At 53.9% G+C, this 16,509-nt stretch overlaps 1 protein-coding gene and 1 long non-coding RNA gene across 2 annotated transcripts in view; one reads left to right on the top strand and one right to left on the bottom strand.

Moving 5' to 3' along the window:
* LOC134671797 (uncharacterized) overlaps positions 1 to 16,509 on the bottom strand; it is a 498,925-nt gene that overhangs the window by 202,049 nt on the left and 280,367 nt on the right. The window lies entirely within an intron of this gene.
* LOC134671782 (zinc finger SWIM domain-containing protein 4-like) overlaps positions 1 to 16,509 on the top strand; it is a 106,787-nt gene that overhangs the window by 77,648 nt on the left and 12,630 nt on the right. Inside the window, exons 10-20 of the mRNA XM_063529612.1 lie at positions 571 to 728; positions 1,096 to 1,205; positions 2,255 to 2,465; positions 3,297 to 3,447; positions 4,326 to 4,467; positions 5,530 to 5,753; positions 6,222 to 6,355; positions 6,822 to 7,000; positions 7,783 to 7,898; positions 8,611 to 8,761; positions 11,197 to 11,418. Of these exons, the coding sequence (XP_063385682.1) occupies positions 571 to 728; positions 1,096 to 1,205; positions 2,255 to 2,465; positions 3,297 to 3,447; positions 4,326 to 4,467; positions 5,530 to 5,753; positions 6,222 to 6,355; positions 6,822 to 7,000; positions 7,783 to 7,898; positions 8,611 to 8,761; positions 11,197 to 11,418 (1,798 nt within the window). The remainder of the gene's footprint in view (positions 1 to 570; positions 729 to 1,095; positions 1,206 to 2,254; positions 2,466 to 3,296; positions 3,448 to 4,325; positions 4,468 to 5,529; positions 5,754 to 6,221; positions 6,356 to 6,821; positions 7,001 to 7,782; positions 7,899 to 8,610; positions 8,762 to 11,196; positions 11,419 to 16,509) is intronic.

Below are 16,509 nucleotides of genomic sequence, written 5' to 3'. Positions count from 1 at the left end.
ATTATAATGTACCTAGTATTTGTAACATAGTTAATTAAATTAGTTACCCGTTATCATTTATTAATCTTTAATGTGTAAATAGTCTTTGAAGTGATGACTGATAGCCCACTGAAGTGGCCACTTAAAAAACAAATAATTAGCTGACATACTTCATAACGCAGTTAGTTGCTATGATATTTGGAATGTCACATTATAAATACTAGGTACCAAATACTAAGTACAAATACTCGAAAGTGAATTGATTGATTTGCGAACCTTACCTATCATTTTGACATGCCACGAAAATGCCCGCTGGAGTCCGACGTATGCTTATATACTTATTTCGAGGGACTTTCAATCATATCTTTACACTTAGCGCCACTTGCACCATCCCACAAACCTGGGGTTAACCTGTTAAACCGTTAGCCCAGTGTCAAATTGTACTGGTAACCATGATAACTCCATGTTTAACTGGTTAACCCCGGGTTAGTGGTATGGTGCAAGTGGGCCTTAGCAATTAAATTCAAAATTATCTCATACTCTCTGTGGCAATCAAAGAAAACTGTACTAAGCCAGCTCTCTTTTTCTCAGAGCGCTGGACGCAGTAGACATATCCTGGGAGAATGAGCATCTAAAGAACATCCTCGGCAGCGATGAGTACGCGGACTGCGAGAAGGGCAAGCCGGGGGGATCCAACACCAAGCAGCCTTACCCTAAGTTCAATGACCTTGGACAACCTCTGTGGCACGGTGAGACAATTTACAAGTCGCTGCAGACTTTTCTTGGTCTAACTCTATTGACCTTTTCGACGCTGTGTCAAACACAAAAGCTGTCACTCGGACGCCACGTCACCGAAGTGTCAAAACTGAAATTGAACTTTACGCATATGCACGTAGGTCTATGTTGCACTGTGGTCTGTGACCGATTAATCCGTCTTTGGCGTTGAACCTGCGGTTAGGATATATCGGTCATTGGCGTCCAAAAGGTTAAAAGATATCAAACGAGGAGTAGATTTAGTAAAACTGTGACAAACTAATGTGACTTTTGAACACTTTTAGGCATTATTTACAAAAATCGAATACGTAATTAGAAGTAAAACGATGTATTTGTCCACAGAGCACTTACCCGTGGTGGGTGCGCGGATAGAAGCGCTTCGGGCGCACGGGCGTGCGCCGGCGGCGCTGCGGCTAGCGGTCAGCGCCGCCAGGGCCATGCGGCATCGACAGGTCAGTACATCTGGCCGCGTAGCCAACATGCCAATCGCTTTCGCTCCGTAGCGATCGAAACGCAACTGTCACTGTGTCGCACGGAAGAGTGATAGAGAGACACAAAGAGTTTCGTTGTCGAAGCGATAGTGGTTGTCACCTTGGCTAGGCCGGCTGCTTCTTAGCTTATTCTTAAGGTTAGTTGCATCACCCACAATATACGGATCGATCAATAGCCGGGTCCACACAGAGCGAGCATACGCACGAGGCACTTTCCTCGCCGAGGCCGACTGATCGGCCGAGGCATCACAATCAGCAGTAAACTATGAAATTTCGCACAATTTTGCAACTTTTAACAGTTAAGACGTTTTGGTGCAGTGCAACCGATCCTTTGTGTGTAAGTAGGTATAGTTTATTCGTTTTGCTAAGATCAAGTACGCTATTGTAAATGTATGGCGTACTTGATCTTGGAAATCGGATAGGGCTTTTGATACTTAACCAAAACCTTATGAAAACCGTGTGCCACACACAGGTACATAGTGTTAGAGTATACTTATAAGAGTCATTGTCTCATTGTATCATTTGACACACAATATATCCGAGATCATAGCAAGCGGTTGTTTGTCTTTATCTCCATCTCCACATGGCGACCCTGCCTGGATAGAATCACAATAATATGGCAATGCTAACTTAAGGCTGATTTAGATGGCGCGTGAACTCGCATGCGATTTTAGTTACATTGCGGACTATTGAGGTTACATCAACTTAGCCGACTGATCAAATAATGCAATGTAATGAAACTCGCATACGAGTTCTCCCATCATCTAAATGAGCCTTTAATCTAAACATCACATGGCGACCCTGCCTGAATAGTCATATAGGTACATCTTGGCAAAAAAGAGTAGAAATTAAAAAGTGGCCACACTGTAGTGTCGTCCCGTTTTCTTATATAAATTGGTTTGAAAGGGACGACACTACAGTGTTGCCACTTTTTAATTTCTACTCTTTTTTGCCAAGCTGTAAAGGCCGACGATAATATGCCAACGCTAACTAACGTACTATGTCGACAGGAGGTCGCCCAGCAGCGGTGGCAGGAGGCGGGCGCGGGCGAGGCGTCGTCGTCGGGCGGCGCGCGCTCGTGCCCGGGCGCGGAGGCGTGCGCGGGCGCGTGCGGGGGGCGCGTCCAGCTGTCGCAGGTGTGCGCGCACATGGACCCCGGCGCCTGCCTGCCCGGCGGGCCCACCTGCGCGCTGTCGCACTCGCACCGCTGTATAGGGAGAGGTGAGCGAACGAGACAGTTACTGATTTGGAGGAGATCGGATCATCAAGCTATCCCAAGTCTAAGGACCAGGGGGCCGATTTTTGAAATTCGACCACTAGATTTCGTGTATTTCGTTAAATGATATCTCCACTACTAGGCGTTTAAATTCTACTAATAGAATTGAAATCGAGTGGTCAATACCACTAGATTCCGAATTTCGATCGTTCGTATTTCAAAAATTAGCATTTCGCCGTTTTCCACCGATTTTCGAGTGACGAAATCGAGTGGTAGAACTTCAAAAATCGGCCCCCAGGGGGCGGCCCCACGTGCGCACTGTCGCACTCGCACCGGTGTATAGGGAGAGGTGAGCGAACGAGACAGTAACTGATTTGGAGAAGATCGGGTCAAGCTATCCCAAGTCTTAAGGACCAGGGGGCGGCCCCACGTGCGCGTTGTCGCACTCGCACCGGTGTATAATACGGAGAGGTGAGCGAACAAGACAGTGCCTTTCAGTCAAGGCTCGGAATCGGTTTATTCTTCATACAAAAAATACCTTCATACATTCTTTTTCATTCTTTGGTTAATTATTTCATTTTTAATGACTCAAAGTTGTTACCTAAATACATGATTCAGTCATAAAATAATGAAAAATATTGGGCTATTTAGGGTTTTAAAATAAAACCGGCGAGCCCTGCCTTCAGTAACTGATTTGGAGAAGAACGGGTTTGTGGATTCAGCTGTCCCAGTCCGAAATAATACGGTCCTCTCAAAACCAAACCACTTCTCCCCTACACCAATGCCCCAATTTTAGAATTTATTCCAACCACATTAAATTCCGATTTCCCTTCCAGACAGCTTATGCTGGACGGGCTGGACGCTGGAGGCAATTTGGTGCGTGTACGAATGCCTCGCGGACGCGTGCCTCGCGCCCGACGACCAGCGCGCCTCGCCTCGCCTCCACACCTATTTGGACGAGGAGCCGAACACTGGTTTGCCTCCTAGGTAATTGATGATGATTACTTGACGACCGGTCTGGCCTAGAGGGTAGTGACCCTGCCTATGAAGCCGATGGTCCCGGGTTCGAATCCTGGTAAGAGCATTTATTTGTATTATGATACAGATATTTGTTCCTGAGTCATGGTTGTTTTCTATGTATTTAAGTATTTATATATTATATATATCGTTGTCTGAGTACCCACAACACAAGCCTTCTTGAGCTTACCGTGGGGCTTAGTCAATTTGTGTAAAAATGTCCTATAATATTTATTTATTATTACTGAACGGGTGAAATTATATGATATGCAATGATAATGACATTCATAATTATTTTTTGACAACTATCTTTATTTTACGACGACCGGTCTGGCCTAGTGGGTACTGACCCTGCCTGTGAAGCCGATGGTCCTGGCCTCGAATCCCGGTAAGGGCATTTATTTGTGTTTGTGTGATGAATACAAACATTTGTTCCTGAGCCATAATTGTTTTCTATGTATATAAGTATGTATTTATCTATATACAGGGTGTGTCTGACCATGGGGCTTTAAATCAAGGGCTCAATTCTACTCGCTAAACTGAGCTAATTTTATTATGGCACCAACCCCGAAATCCCGAAAAAAAATTTCACCGTTTCATACATTTTGGCTGATCAGATGTCGACGTTTTCTATGGAACAGCCAAAACATTATCCCCGATTTTAGGGTTGGTCCCATAGTAAAAGTAGCTCAGTTTAGCGAGTAAAATCAAGCCCCGGATTTAAAGCCCGATGGTCAGACACAGACTGTATAAGTATGTATATCGTCGCCTAGCACTCCCCATAAGCATTGCTTAGTTTGGGGCTTGGTTGATATAAGATGACACCTAATTTATATATTATTTAACAGATACCAGCACGTCCCCGTAGCAGGCAGTAAGAACCCCGAGGAAACGTACTTGGCACTAGCTCTAGAAGCAGCCCTTCTAGGGCTGGGGTTACAACGAATGTTACCAAGCGGTCTCTACGCGCAGGAACGGTACTGCAAACAGGTAATGTACTGTTTTATGAAAATTGTGATAAAGTAATTGGTAATGTAAGCATTGTACGAAGATCGCAACACCTTCAGGTATTTACAAAAAATCGTGTTCTCTATGTACTGTTTTATGAAACAGTAAGATTTCGAAAATATTTTAATCTACAGATCTAACCCAGATTTCACTTACTACTCGAATCAAGGCTCGGAATCGGTTTTATTTTTCAACATCTCGTAGTAGCCCAATATTATTAATTATTTTATGGTGTTTACGTAGGACTGAATAAGGTACATATTTAGGTAACAACTTGGTATTATTAGATTGTACCATTAAAAATGAAATAATAAACCAAAGAACGAAAAATAACGAAAAGTATGAAGAATAAACCGGTTCCGAGCCTTGTTAAGTACAATATTATTTGTGACATTATTAATGAAAAGGGACCTCATTGTCGATAGCGCTTACGCTATTATTAACGATACTCCGATATAAACACAATGCCGCGCGACGCTGTGCAGCATAAACGACATCGATAATAACTATAATAAGGTCCCTTTTTATGGATTGGTAATGCCCCATTTTGTAACCCGAACTCACAGACAAAACATCCTCCAGACTGAGCATAGTCGCGCTACCCCCTCTGCCACGCATACGGTAATTTTACTCCATGTTCGAGTCGAAAGTGTCTTTGTGTGACGTCCGTGTTTTTGAATGGACCAATCACGGCACGGGACTTCGCTCACCTCGTCCCGCGCACCCCCGCATTTTTGGCATCATCGGTTGCATGAAATAATTGCTCTAAACTCAGTCTAGAGCAGCGGTCGGCAACCTTTTAGCAACCAAAGGCCCCATAGTAGTTAACGGAGGTGACGCGGGCCGTACTTTGTTAATATTTATGACTTTATGAGACATTGTCGTTTGTCCCTATTACATACAAAATAGCCAAGGCGGGACTCGGGCCGCAAGTGACAGGTTCGCGAGCCGCATGCGGCCCGCGGGCCGCAGGTTGCCGACCGCTGGTCTAGAGGAGTCCTAGTCTATGCCCGAACTTTACAAAGTTAACCCTTTCTTTCCCAGGAGGAGCGATTAATAGGTCAACTGCAGCGCGTGGAAGGCGAAGCGGCGGCGGCGGTCGGCGCGCGCGTGGCGACGGCGCTGCTGGACGGCGGGCCGTCGTCATGTCTCGGCGCAAGAGTGCACCCCCGCTCGGCGCCGGCGCACACGTTCGCGCGGTTCCTGTTCCTCGCGCTGCTGCCCGCCGAGCCAGAGCTAGCGTATAGAGTGGGACTGCGGGCTATGAGGTTAGTCCGTGTTACATTTTACTCGCGACGGCGCTGCTTGGACGGCGGGCCGTCGTCATGTCTCGGCGCGCGCGTGCACCCCTGCTCGGCGCCGGCGCATATGTTCGCAAGGTTCCTGTTCCTGGCGCTGCTGCCCGCCGAGCCAGAGCTAGCGTATAGAGTGGGACTGCGGGCTATGAGGTTAGTTCATGTTACATTATACTCGCGACGGCGCTGCTGGACGGCGGGCCGTCGTCGTGTCTCGGGGCAAGAGTGCACCCCCGCTCGGCGCCGGCGCACACGTTCGCGAGGTTCCTGTTCCTGGCGCTGCTGCCCGCCGAGCCAGAGCTAGCGTATAGAGTGGGACTGCGGGCTATGAGGTTAGTCCATGTTACATTATACTCGCGACGGCGCTGCTGGCCGCAGACAAGGGGTTAACCTATGTTACAATTCTATAACTGATGATGATGTTTGATTGTTTTTTCACAGATTACCAATGGTGGAAGAGGCGTACGCGTTAGACAGCGCCGGCGGGACGGGCGCGGCGGGCGGCGGCGCGGGCGCGTGGCACACGCTGCAGCACGCCGAGCAGCAACAGGCGGCGCTCGCCAGCGCGCTCTTAGGTTCGTATGCGCCGATTTTTTAACAAACACGCCGACTGTGTAAAATTTAGATTTTTTTTACTGCAAACGTTTTATTATTAGATATTAATCACTGTACTGGCATTTATTTTATTTTTAATGATATTCATACTTAAAAATAAAAAGAACTAACTCAATACGAAACATTCAATGAAAACGAGGCATTTATTTGTGTGCTTATCATGATTGTTCGTTTCTGATTAGCTGATAGCGTAGTATACCCATATAGTACAGTCGTCGTCAGATATATCGGAGTCGTCAAGGCGCTCACAAATATCTGAACACGCATCTATTCTCAAGGCACTATATAGTGCGTGATTAGATATTTTTGAACACCTCGGCGGCTCTGATATATCTGATGGCGACTATACAAACCTTGGGCCTTGCTAAGGCTGGGCCTGGGAATATCTGATGTAAGATTGTCCTCAATTTGAATGTTTTTATGCAGGAGCTGCAAGAGGCAACCCAGGCCGCCTCCGAGCCGCGCTAGCCGCGGCGCAACGGCACGTGCGCTCGGCAGCGCAGCTGTTCCGGCTCGCGCAGGACGCGCTGCGCCACGCCGCGCCGCCCGACGCGCCGCACCACCACCGCGACCTGCTGCACGCCGCCTTCGAGCTAGGACTGCAGGTACATCACTATTTATAGTTCGTAGGTTTCTAATAGAGCCCGACGGCTAATCCTATTGTCTATTGTTAAGTAAAACCGCTCGTGCCACGTGCCACAACCACCTGCATAAAAAGTACAGTATAGTTCGTAGTTTTGTAACTGAGCCCGAGCTAATCCTATTGTCTATTGTTAAGTAAAACCGCACGTGCTACTTACCTGCAAAAAAAGGTCATACTCATTCTATTTGGCACCTGAGCGCGGGCTAGTCCACCGCTCAAAAAACCAGTGTAGGTGCGCTCTCCGATAACGCGCCTTTGTTACGTTACGGGCTCAGTTACGAATCTACGGACTATAACTGAGCCCGAGCTAATCCTATTGTCTATTGTTAAGTAAAACCGCTCGTGCCACGTGCCACAACCACCTGCATAAAAACCTGCGTAAGTAATTCGGTTACTGAGTGCCGGCGAGTCGAACACTACAGAACCAGTCTAAAATGTGTCATCGAGATGCGTAACAAAGGCGCGTTATCGGAGAGCGCACCTACACTGGTTTTTTGAGCGTTGGACTAGCCCGCGCTCAGGTGCCAAATAGAATAATTAAGACCCTTTTTTGCAGGTAAGTAGCTCGTGCGGTTTTACTTAATAATAGATCCCCGTAGGCGTAGATAGATAGAGGCCGCCGGGCTCTATTAGAAACCTACGAACTATACCTAAAAATTTATCGGTGGTCTCTCTTTACTATATTGTTATTTTTATCTTTTCGCGGTGTGCAAAAACTTTTTAATAATTTATTTGTATTTCCAGGTGCTACGGATGACATTATCGTCCGTGAACTGGCGGAGGCGAGAGATGGTCCGCTGGTTAGTCACGTGTGCCACGGAGCTCGGACTCGACGCGTTGCTCTCTATCATGCAGAACTGGTACTTACTCGTATTCTTTATACTTGCCGCAATACCAACTGGTGACTGAGATCATAATGCTATCTCCTTTACCTTGTTAAGACCAACCAAGAGTGAAAGAGATGGTATTATGACCTGACTCGCCTTAGTTTTGCGGTATAGTCATCGAAGTTCACGAACTTTTATTGACGTTTTCGGCAAAGCACGTGTCTTATCTCTCCTCGCCCACGGATGTATATCTAAAACGGACTGTAGACTCTTAAGAATAACTTTTTTTGCTTATCAAATATAATGTAACCACTTGAGGTTCACAGTCCTATAGTTTGTGTCATCTACGATGACGCGCGGATTTGTCAAATCTAACCTTTAATAACATGACTATACGAGTCAAGGCACGCGTCTTCGTGAATGAAACGATCTTTAATACTAGTACAAAATACCTATAGTCAAATTTGAATCATTATTATTTTCCAGTCGCTTAATTTAAATTATTTAGGGCCAGTTGCACCAACCACATTTGACAGACTGATCAACATCAGCCGGCGCGCCCCGGCGCTTTACTATTAAACTTTCCATACATAAAAATTGCGAACTCTTTAACGATACGAACAGTTTGGTGCAACCGACCCTTAGTCGAGCTTCTAAAAATCGTATAGGTAAATAATTTAGAGACTGGTAATATGATATAATGATGGCCTTTATGGTAACCTTTGTAACACGATTTTCGTCGTAGGTACGAGCTGTTCACGCCAACGGAGGCGACGGGGCCGGTGGCGGCCGCGGCCATGTCCCACGCCACGGCGCTCCGACTGGGGCTCAGCTTCGAGCAACAGGAGAAACTGAGTGCCTGCGCGAGAACGCTAGCCTTACAATGCGCCGCCAAGGTAGGTACATTAGGAGTTGCCATATGTCAGGATTTGTCCGGACATATCAGGATTTTTGACCCTTTGTCTGGATTGCGGCCTGACTTGGCAAGTATCAGGATTTTTAGGAATGACCTCATGAAAAAAGCGCGGGGAGGGGACTAAGGGGTCGGGTGGAGGGAAAGGAAGAGGTAGGGTAGACCGGGGACAATAGAAACACATCATGATTGAAACAAGTCAAATTTCTCGAAAACTATAATACCTACTCGTTTGACGCAACACTCGGTATACGCGGACGCCCATTTTTCAATCCTTGACCAGTAGGGCTCGAGCGACGGTGCGAGACGGGAGTGTCCACGATCCAAAACAGTTTTTCGCGGTAAAAAGTAAACATTTGCGCTCTCGTATGTTTTCTAATAACTTCGTTTACTCTTGTATTTTGACTAATCAAATTGTTTTGGTGTTTGCGTTAGGAATAAACGAATGTTTTTAATGGCCGTTGATCAGCGTTCGAGTCTTTTTTATACATAATATTTGATTGTGAAGTGTGGACGATTGAAACGTTTCAATCGCCCTCGTGTTTTAATCGCCCCAAAAGTAGCCGACTTCAAAATATAAGGAGGTTCTGTATTCAATGCACATGTTTGTTCTATTAATGTTCACTATTATTAATGTAGTATTTGACCCAGTTGATAAATTATGGATCTACGAAGTTTTTTTTAGAAACCTGCAGTTTTTTCCACACGGCTGGCTAGGGGACGTCCCGGCATTTCGATGTTTTTAAGCTGAACTATCAAAGGATAGTTTGATACGCAATACCTTAAGTAAATTTGTTTATAACAAATTTACTTAAGTTAATAAATAATAGTAAATTTGTTTATAACAAATTTACTTAAGTTATTTAAATGAAATTGGGTGAACGTATAGTTGAGGGTTATATGGAGAGCTAGAAGAGCTTAAAATGCTAAAAAGCTATTTGTCATGTTTTTGTTTAATAAAACAATTTAAACGTCGGTTATTTCATTTTACATTCCGACGTTTGGAACACTCGTTGTCACAGGGTAGGTACACGGAATGGTTGTGATTGAAACATTGTTATAGTTGAAACAAGCACTTTTGTATGAAACATGATAATGCTTGTTTTTTGCGATTCTATATTGTTATATTTAATAATTGCATTAAAATTACTTTGCTTAAGATAAATGTATAAGGTAGCAGCAACAAAGAAAACTAAAAGTCATGTACTCTTGTTTTTTCCCGCGTGTTTATATCGAAATCTTCAGATGCTTATAAATTGAGAAATATTTATTTTATGTTTGCGAACTTTTGATGAGCTCATTGTATGCAGAGGTAGTGATGAAAAAGATTAAAAAAGACATAAGTACTTTCATTGTGCCGAAGATATTCGAGTGTTTCAATTGACCTTACATAGTGCTTCAATTGACAGTCATGTGAGGTTAATTGAACCATGCTGCCCCATTCTCTTTATTAGGTTATTGCCAAAAAACTATCAATTATAGACCATCCAAATACATTTCATTTAGGAACCAGATAACTAACCTTGAAATATTTTGGGCGTACATCTTTCTACTCATGAAAATATAACCGTTACAGGCGGTTAAATTAAAATTGTTTCTATTGTCCCCGGTCTCCCCTACATCCACGATACAGTAGAGCGCAGCGCGCCGCCGGGGCGTCGTTCAAGCTACGCCAAATCTCTGTTACAAGTAATGTTAGGATTTTTAGGGAGATGTCAGGATTTATCAGGACATTTAATTCTTCCATATGGCAACCGTACACTAGGCAGACCCCAAGGTCTATTGAGAAGACGGTGGAATACCGTCGAGAGTAAGAAGTTTTTGTTTATAACGGTGGTGTTTAAACTGACTACGCACCGGACTCATCGAAACGAATTATTTCTTTGGAATAACGGAGAGTTTCCCTTTTTTAATTTTTAACAAGCAGAGACGTCTGCGAACTTAGAGGATATAACCAACGGAGACGCCATGTCTAAAATTTTCGGTACAAAATAGTCTGCCGTTTTTGCGGGGGAGGGGCACATCAAATATATAGGTACGTCATGTCAGATAAACGTCAGTCCATACATATGGTTGACATGTGGTTGACCATTGGCCGTCTATTTTCGACAGAGGGGAATGCCTGAATGTTAATGGCGCGTAGCACCATGGATAGATGGATTTGGGTGCAAATTTAATTCAGAGCAATTTTAATTCAATGGCAGAGCGCTGGAGTATCGAATATCGATCCGGAGGCCGTAAGTTCAAGTGTAACCCGAGACAGTAATTTTTCCACTTTTAGATACATTTGTTCTAAGTTTCCCTTTTCTCTTCCCGGCCCCATAGCTGACAATCATCCGTCTCCACGGAACCAGTTTGAAGGATCTGCGATTTTCGCCTCTACATGAATGTATATTTAAGCCGGTGTTTGTCCCCCAGGACCCGCCGGGCTGCGCGCTGAGCGCGCTGTCGGTGTGCGAGGGCTCGGCGGGCGCCTTCGAGGCGGCGTGCGCGGCCGTCGGCGGCGCGGCGGCGCGCGGCGCGCTCGCCTCCAGCCAGCTGTTCGCTGTGGCGCGCTACATGGAGCAGCGCGGACAACCCGCCAGAGCGATGAGGCTGGCCACGCTGGCCATGAGGAACCTGCACCTCCACTACAACCAGGTGAGGGTCTAGGAGTGTGCGAGGGCTCGGCGGGCGCCTTCGAGGCGGCGTGCGCGGCCGTCGGCGGCGCGGCGGCGCGCGGCGCGCTCGCCTCCAGCCAGCTGTTCGCCGTGGCCAGATACATGGAGCAGCGCGGACAACCCGCCAGAGCGATGAGGCTGGCCACGCTGGCCATGAGGAACCTGCACCTCCACTACAACCAGGTGAGGGTCTAGGAGTGTGCGAGGGCTCGGCGGGCGCCTTCGAGGCGGCGTGCGCGGCCGTCGGCGGCGCGGCGGCGCGCGGCGCGCTCGCCTCCAGCCAGCTGTTCGCCGTGGCCAGATACATGGAGCAGCGCGGACAACCCGCCAGAGCGATGAGGCTGGCCACGCTGGCCATGAGGAACCTGCACCTCCACTACAACCAGGTGAGGGTCTAGGAGTGTGCGAGGGCTCGGCGGGCGCCTTCGAGGCGGCGTGCGCGGCCGTCGGCGGCGCGGCGGCGCGCGGCGCGCTCGCCTCCAGCCAGCTGTTCGCCGTGGCCAGATACATGGAGCAGCGCGGACAACCCGCCAGAGCGATGAGGCTGGCCACGCTGGCCATGAGGAACCTGCACCTCCACTACAACCAGGTGAGGGTCTAGGAGTGTGCGAGGGCTCGGCGGGCGCCTTCGAGGCGGCGTGCGCGGCCGTCGGCGGCGCGGCGGCGCGCGGCGCGCTCGCCTCCAGCCAGCTGTTCGCCGTGGCCAGATACATGGAGCAGCGCGGACAACCCGCCAGAGCGATGAGGCTGGCCACGCTGGCCATGAGGAACCTGCACCTCCACTACAACCAGGTGAGGGTCTAGGAGTGTGCGAGGGCTCGGCGGGCGCCTTCGAGGCGGCGTGCGCGGCCGTCGGCGGCGCGGCGGCGCGCGGCGCGCTCGCCTCCAGCCAGCTGTTCGCCGTGGCCAGATACATGGAGCAGCGCGGACAACCCGCCAGAGCGATGAGGCTGGCCACGCTGGCCATGAGGAACCTGCACCTCCACTACAACCAGGTGAGGGTCTAGGAGTGTGCGAGGGCTCGGCGGGCGCCTTCGAGGCGGCGTGCGCGGCCGTCGGCGGCGCGGCGGCGCGCGGCGCGCTCGCCTCCAGCCAGCTGTTCGCCGTGGCCAGATACATGGAGCAGCGCGGACAACCCGCCAGAGCGATGAGGCTGGCCACGCTGGCCATGAGGAACCTGCACCTCCACTACAACCAGGTGAGGGTCTAGGAGTGTGCGAGGGCTCGGCGGGCGCCTTCGAGGCGGCGTGCGCGGCCGTCGGCGGCGCGGCGGCGCGCGGCGCGCTCGCCTCCAGCCAGCTGTTCGCCGTGGCCAGATACATGGAGCAGCGCGGACAACCCGCCAGAGCGATGAGGCTGGCCACGCTGGCCATGAGGAACCTGCACCTCCACTACAACCAGGTGAGGGTCTAGGAGTGTGCGAGGGCTCGGCGGGCGCCTTCGAGGCGGCGTGCGCGGCCGTCGGCGGCGCGGCGGCGCGCGGCGCGCTCGCCTCCAGCCAGCTGTTCGCCGTGGCCAGATACATGGAGCAGCGCGGACAACCCGCCAGAGCGATGAGGCTGGCCACGCTGGCCATGAGGAACCTGCACCTCCACTACAACCAGGTGAGGGTCTAGGAGTGTGCGAGGGCTCGGCGGGCGCCTTCGAGGCGGCGTGCGCGGCCGTCGGCGGCGCGGCGGCGCGCGGCGCGCTCGCCTCCAGCCAGCTGTTCGCCGTGGCCAGATACATGGAGCAGCGCGGACAACCCGCCAGAGCGATGAGGCTGGCCACGCTGGCCATGAGGAACCTGCACCTCCACTACAACCAGGTGAGGGTCTAGGAGTGTGCGAGGGCTCGGCGGGCGCCTTCGAGGCGGCGTGCGCGGCCGTCGGCGGCGCGGCGGCGCGCGGCGCGCTCGCCTCCAGCCAGCTGTTCGCCGTGGCCAGATACATGGAGCAGCGCGGACAACCCGCCAGAGCGATGAGGCTGGCCACGCTGGCCATGAGGAACCTGCACCTCCACTACAACCAGGTGAGGGTCTAGGAGTGTGCGAGGGCTCGGCGGGCGCCTTCGAGGCGGCGTGCGCGGCCGTCGGCGGCGCGGCGGCGCGCGGCGCGCTCGCCTCCAGCCAGCTGTTCGCCGTCGCCCGCTACATGGAGCAGCGCGGACAACCCGCCAGAGCGATGAGGCTGGCCACGCTGGCCATGAGGAACCTGCACCTCCACTACAACCAGGTGAGGGTCTAGGAGTGTGCGAGGGCTCGGCGGGCGCCTTCGAGGCGGCGTGCGCGGCCGTCGGCGGCGCGGCGGCGCGCGGCGCGCTCGCCTCCAGCCAGCTGTTCGCCGTGGCCAGATACATGGAGCAGCGCGGACAACCCGCCAGAGCGATGAGGCTGGCCACGCTGGCCATGAGGAACCTGCACCTCCACTACAACCAGGTGAGGGTCTAGGAGTGTGCGAGGGCTCGGCGGGCGCCTTCGAGGCGGCGTGCGCGGCCGTCGGCGGCGCGGCGGCGCGCGGCGCGCTCGCCTCCAGCCAGCTGTTCGCCGTGGCCAGATACATGGAGCAGCGCGGACAACCCGCCAGAGCGATGAGGCTGGCCACGCTGGCCATGAGGAACCTGCACCTCCACTACAACCAGGTGAGGGTCTAGGAGTGTGCGAGGGCTCGGCGGGCGCCTTCGAGGCGGCGTGCGCGGCCGTCGGCGGCGCGGCGGCGCGCGGCGCGCTCGCCTCCAGCCAGCTGTTCGCCGTCGCCCGCTACATGGAGCAGCGCGGACAACCCGCCAGAGCGATGAGGCTGGCCACGCTGGCCATGAGGAACCTGCACCTCCACTACAACCAGGTGAGGGTCTAGGAGTGTGCGAGGGCTCGGCGGGCGCCTTCGAGGCGGCGTGCGCGGCCGTCGGCGGCGCGGCGGCGCGCGGCGCGCTCGCCTCCAGCCAGCTGTTCGCCGTCGCCCGCTACATGGAGCAGCGCGGACAACCCGCCAGAGCGATGAGGCTGGCCACGCTGGCCATGAGGAACCTGCACCTCCACTACAACCAGGTGAGGGTCTAGGAGTGTGCGAGGGCTCGGCGGGCGCCTTCGAGGCGGCGTGCGCGGCCGTCGGCGGCGCGGCGGCGCGCGGCGCGCTCGCCTCCAGCCAGCTGTTCGCCGTCGCCCGCTACATGGAGCAGCGCGGACAACCCGCCAGAGCGATGAGGCTGGCCACGCTGGCCATGAGGAACCTGCACCTCCACTACAACCAGGTGAGGGTCTAGGAGTGTGCGAGGGCTCGGCGGGCGCCTTCGAGGCGGCGTGCGCGGCCGTCGGCGGCGCGGCGGCGCGCGGCGCGCTCGCCTCCAGCCAGCTGTTCGCCGTCGCCCGCTACATGGAGCAGCGCGGACAACCCGCCAGAGCGATGAGGCTGGCCACGCTGGCCATGAGGAACCTGCACCTCCACTACAACCAGGTGAGGGTCTAGGAGTGTGCGAGGGCTCGGCGGGCGCCTTCGAGGCGGCGTGCGCGGCCGTCGGCGGCGCGGCGGCGCGCGGCGCGCTCGCCTCCAGCCAGCTGTTCGCCGTCGCCCGCTACATGGAGCAGCGCGGACAACCCGCCAGAGCGATGAGGCTGGCCACGCTGGCCATGAGGAACCTGCACCTCCACTACAACCAGGTGAGGGTCTAGGAGTGTGCGAGGGCTCGGCGGGCGCCTTCGAGGCGGCGTGCGCGGCCGTCGGCGGCGCGGCGGCGCGCGGCGCGCTCGCCTCCAGCCAGCTGTTCGCCGTCGCCCGCTACATGGAGCAGCGCGGACAACCCGCCAGAGCGATGAGGCTGGCCACGCTGGCCATGAGGAACCTGCACCTCCACTACAACCAGGTGAGGGTCTAGGAGTGTGCGAGGGCTCGGCGGGCGCCTTCGAGGCGGCGTGCGCGGCCGTCGGCGGCGCGGCGGCGCGCGGCGCGCTCGCCTCCAGCCAGCTGTTCGCCGTCGCCCGCTACATGGAGCAGCGCGGACAACCCGCCAGAGCGATGAGGCTGGCCACGCTGGCCATGAGGAACCTGCACCTCCACTACAACCAGGTGAGGGTCTAGGAGTGTGCGAGGGCTCGGCGGGCGCCTTCGAGGCGGCGTGCGCGGCCGTCGGCGGCGCGGCGGCGCGCGGCGCGCTCGCCTCCAGCCAGCTGTTCGCCGTCGCCCGCTACATGGAGCAGCGCGGACAACCCGCCAGAGCGATGAGGCTGGCCACGCTGGCCATGAGGAACCTGCACCTCCACTACAACCAGGTGAGGGTCTAGGAGTGTGCGAGGGCTCGGCGGGCGCCTTCGAGGCGGCGTGCGCGGCCGTCGGCGGCGCGGCGGCGCGCGGCGCGCTCGCCTCCAGCCAGCTGTTCGCCGTCGCCCGCTACATGGAGCAGCGCGGACAACCCGCCAGAGCGATGAGGCTGGCCACGCTGGCCATGAGGAACCTGCACCTCCACTACAACCAGGTGAGGGTCTAGGAGTGTGCGAGGGCTCGGCGGGCGCCTTCGAGGCGGCGTGCGCGGCCGTCGGCGGCGCGGCGGCGCGCGGCGCGCTCGCCTCCAGCCAGCTGTTCGCCGTCGCCCGCTACATGGAGCAGCGCGGACAACCCGCCAGAGCGATGAGGCTGGCCACGCTGGCCATGAGGAACCTGCACCTCCACTACAACCAGGTGAGGGTCTAGGAGTGTGCGAGGGCTCGGCGGGCGCCTTCGAGGCGGCGTGCGCGGCCGTCGGCGGCGCGGCGGCGCGCGGCGCGCTCGCCTCCAGCCAGCTGTTCGCCGTCGCCCGCTACATGGAGCAGCGCGGACAACCCGCCAGAGCGATGAGGCTGGCCACGCTGGCCATGAGGAACCTGCACCTCCACTACAACCAGGTGAGGGTCTAGGAGTGTGCGAGGGCTCGGCGGGCGCCTTCGAGGCGGCGTGCGCGGCCGTCGGCGGCGCGGCGGCGCGCGGCGCGCTCGCCTCCAGCCAGCTGTTCGCCGTCGCCCGCTACATGGAGCAGCGCGGACAACCCGCCAGAGCGATGAGGCTGGCCACGCTGGCCATGAGGAACCTGCACCTCCACTACAACCAGGTGAGGGTCTAGGAGT

This window comes from Cydia fagiglandana, chromosome 16 (genome assembly GCF_963556715.1).
Source record: "Cydia fagiglandana chromosome 16, ilCydFagi1.1, whole genome shotgun sequence".
Lineage (NCBI taxonomy): Eukaryota > Metazoa > Arthropoda > Insecta > Lepidoptera > Tortricidae > Cydia > Cydia fagiglandana.
The sequence above is the reverse complement of the archived record's forward strand: the minus strand, read 5'-3'. Positions and strand labels throughout refer to the sequence as shown.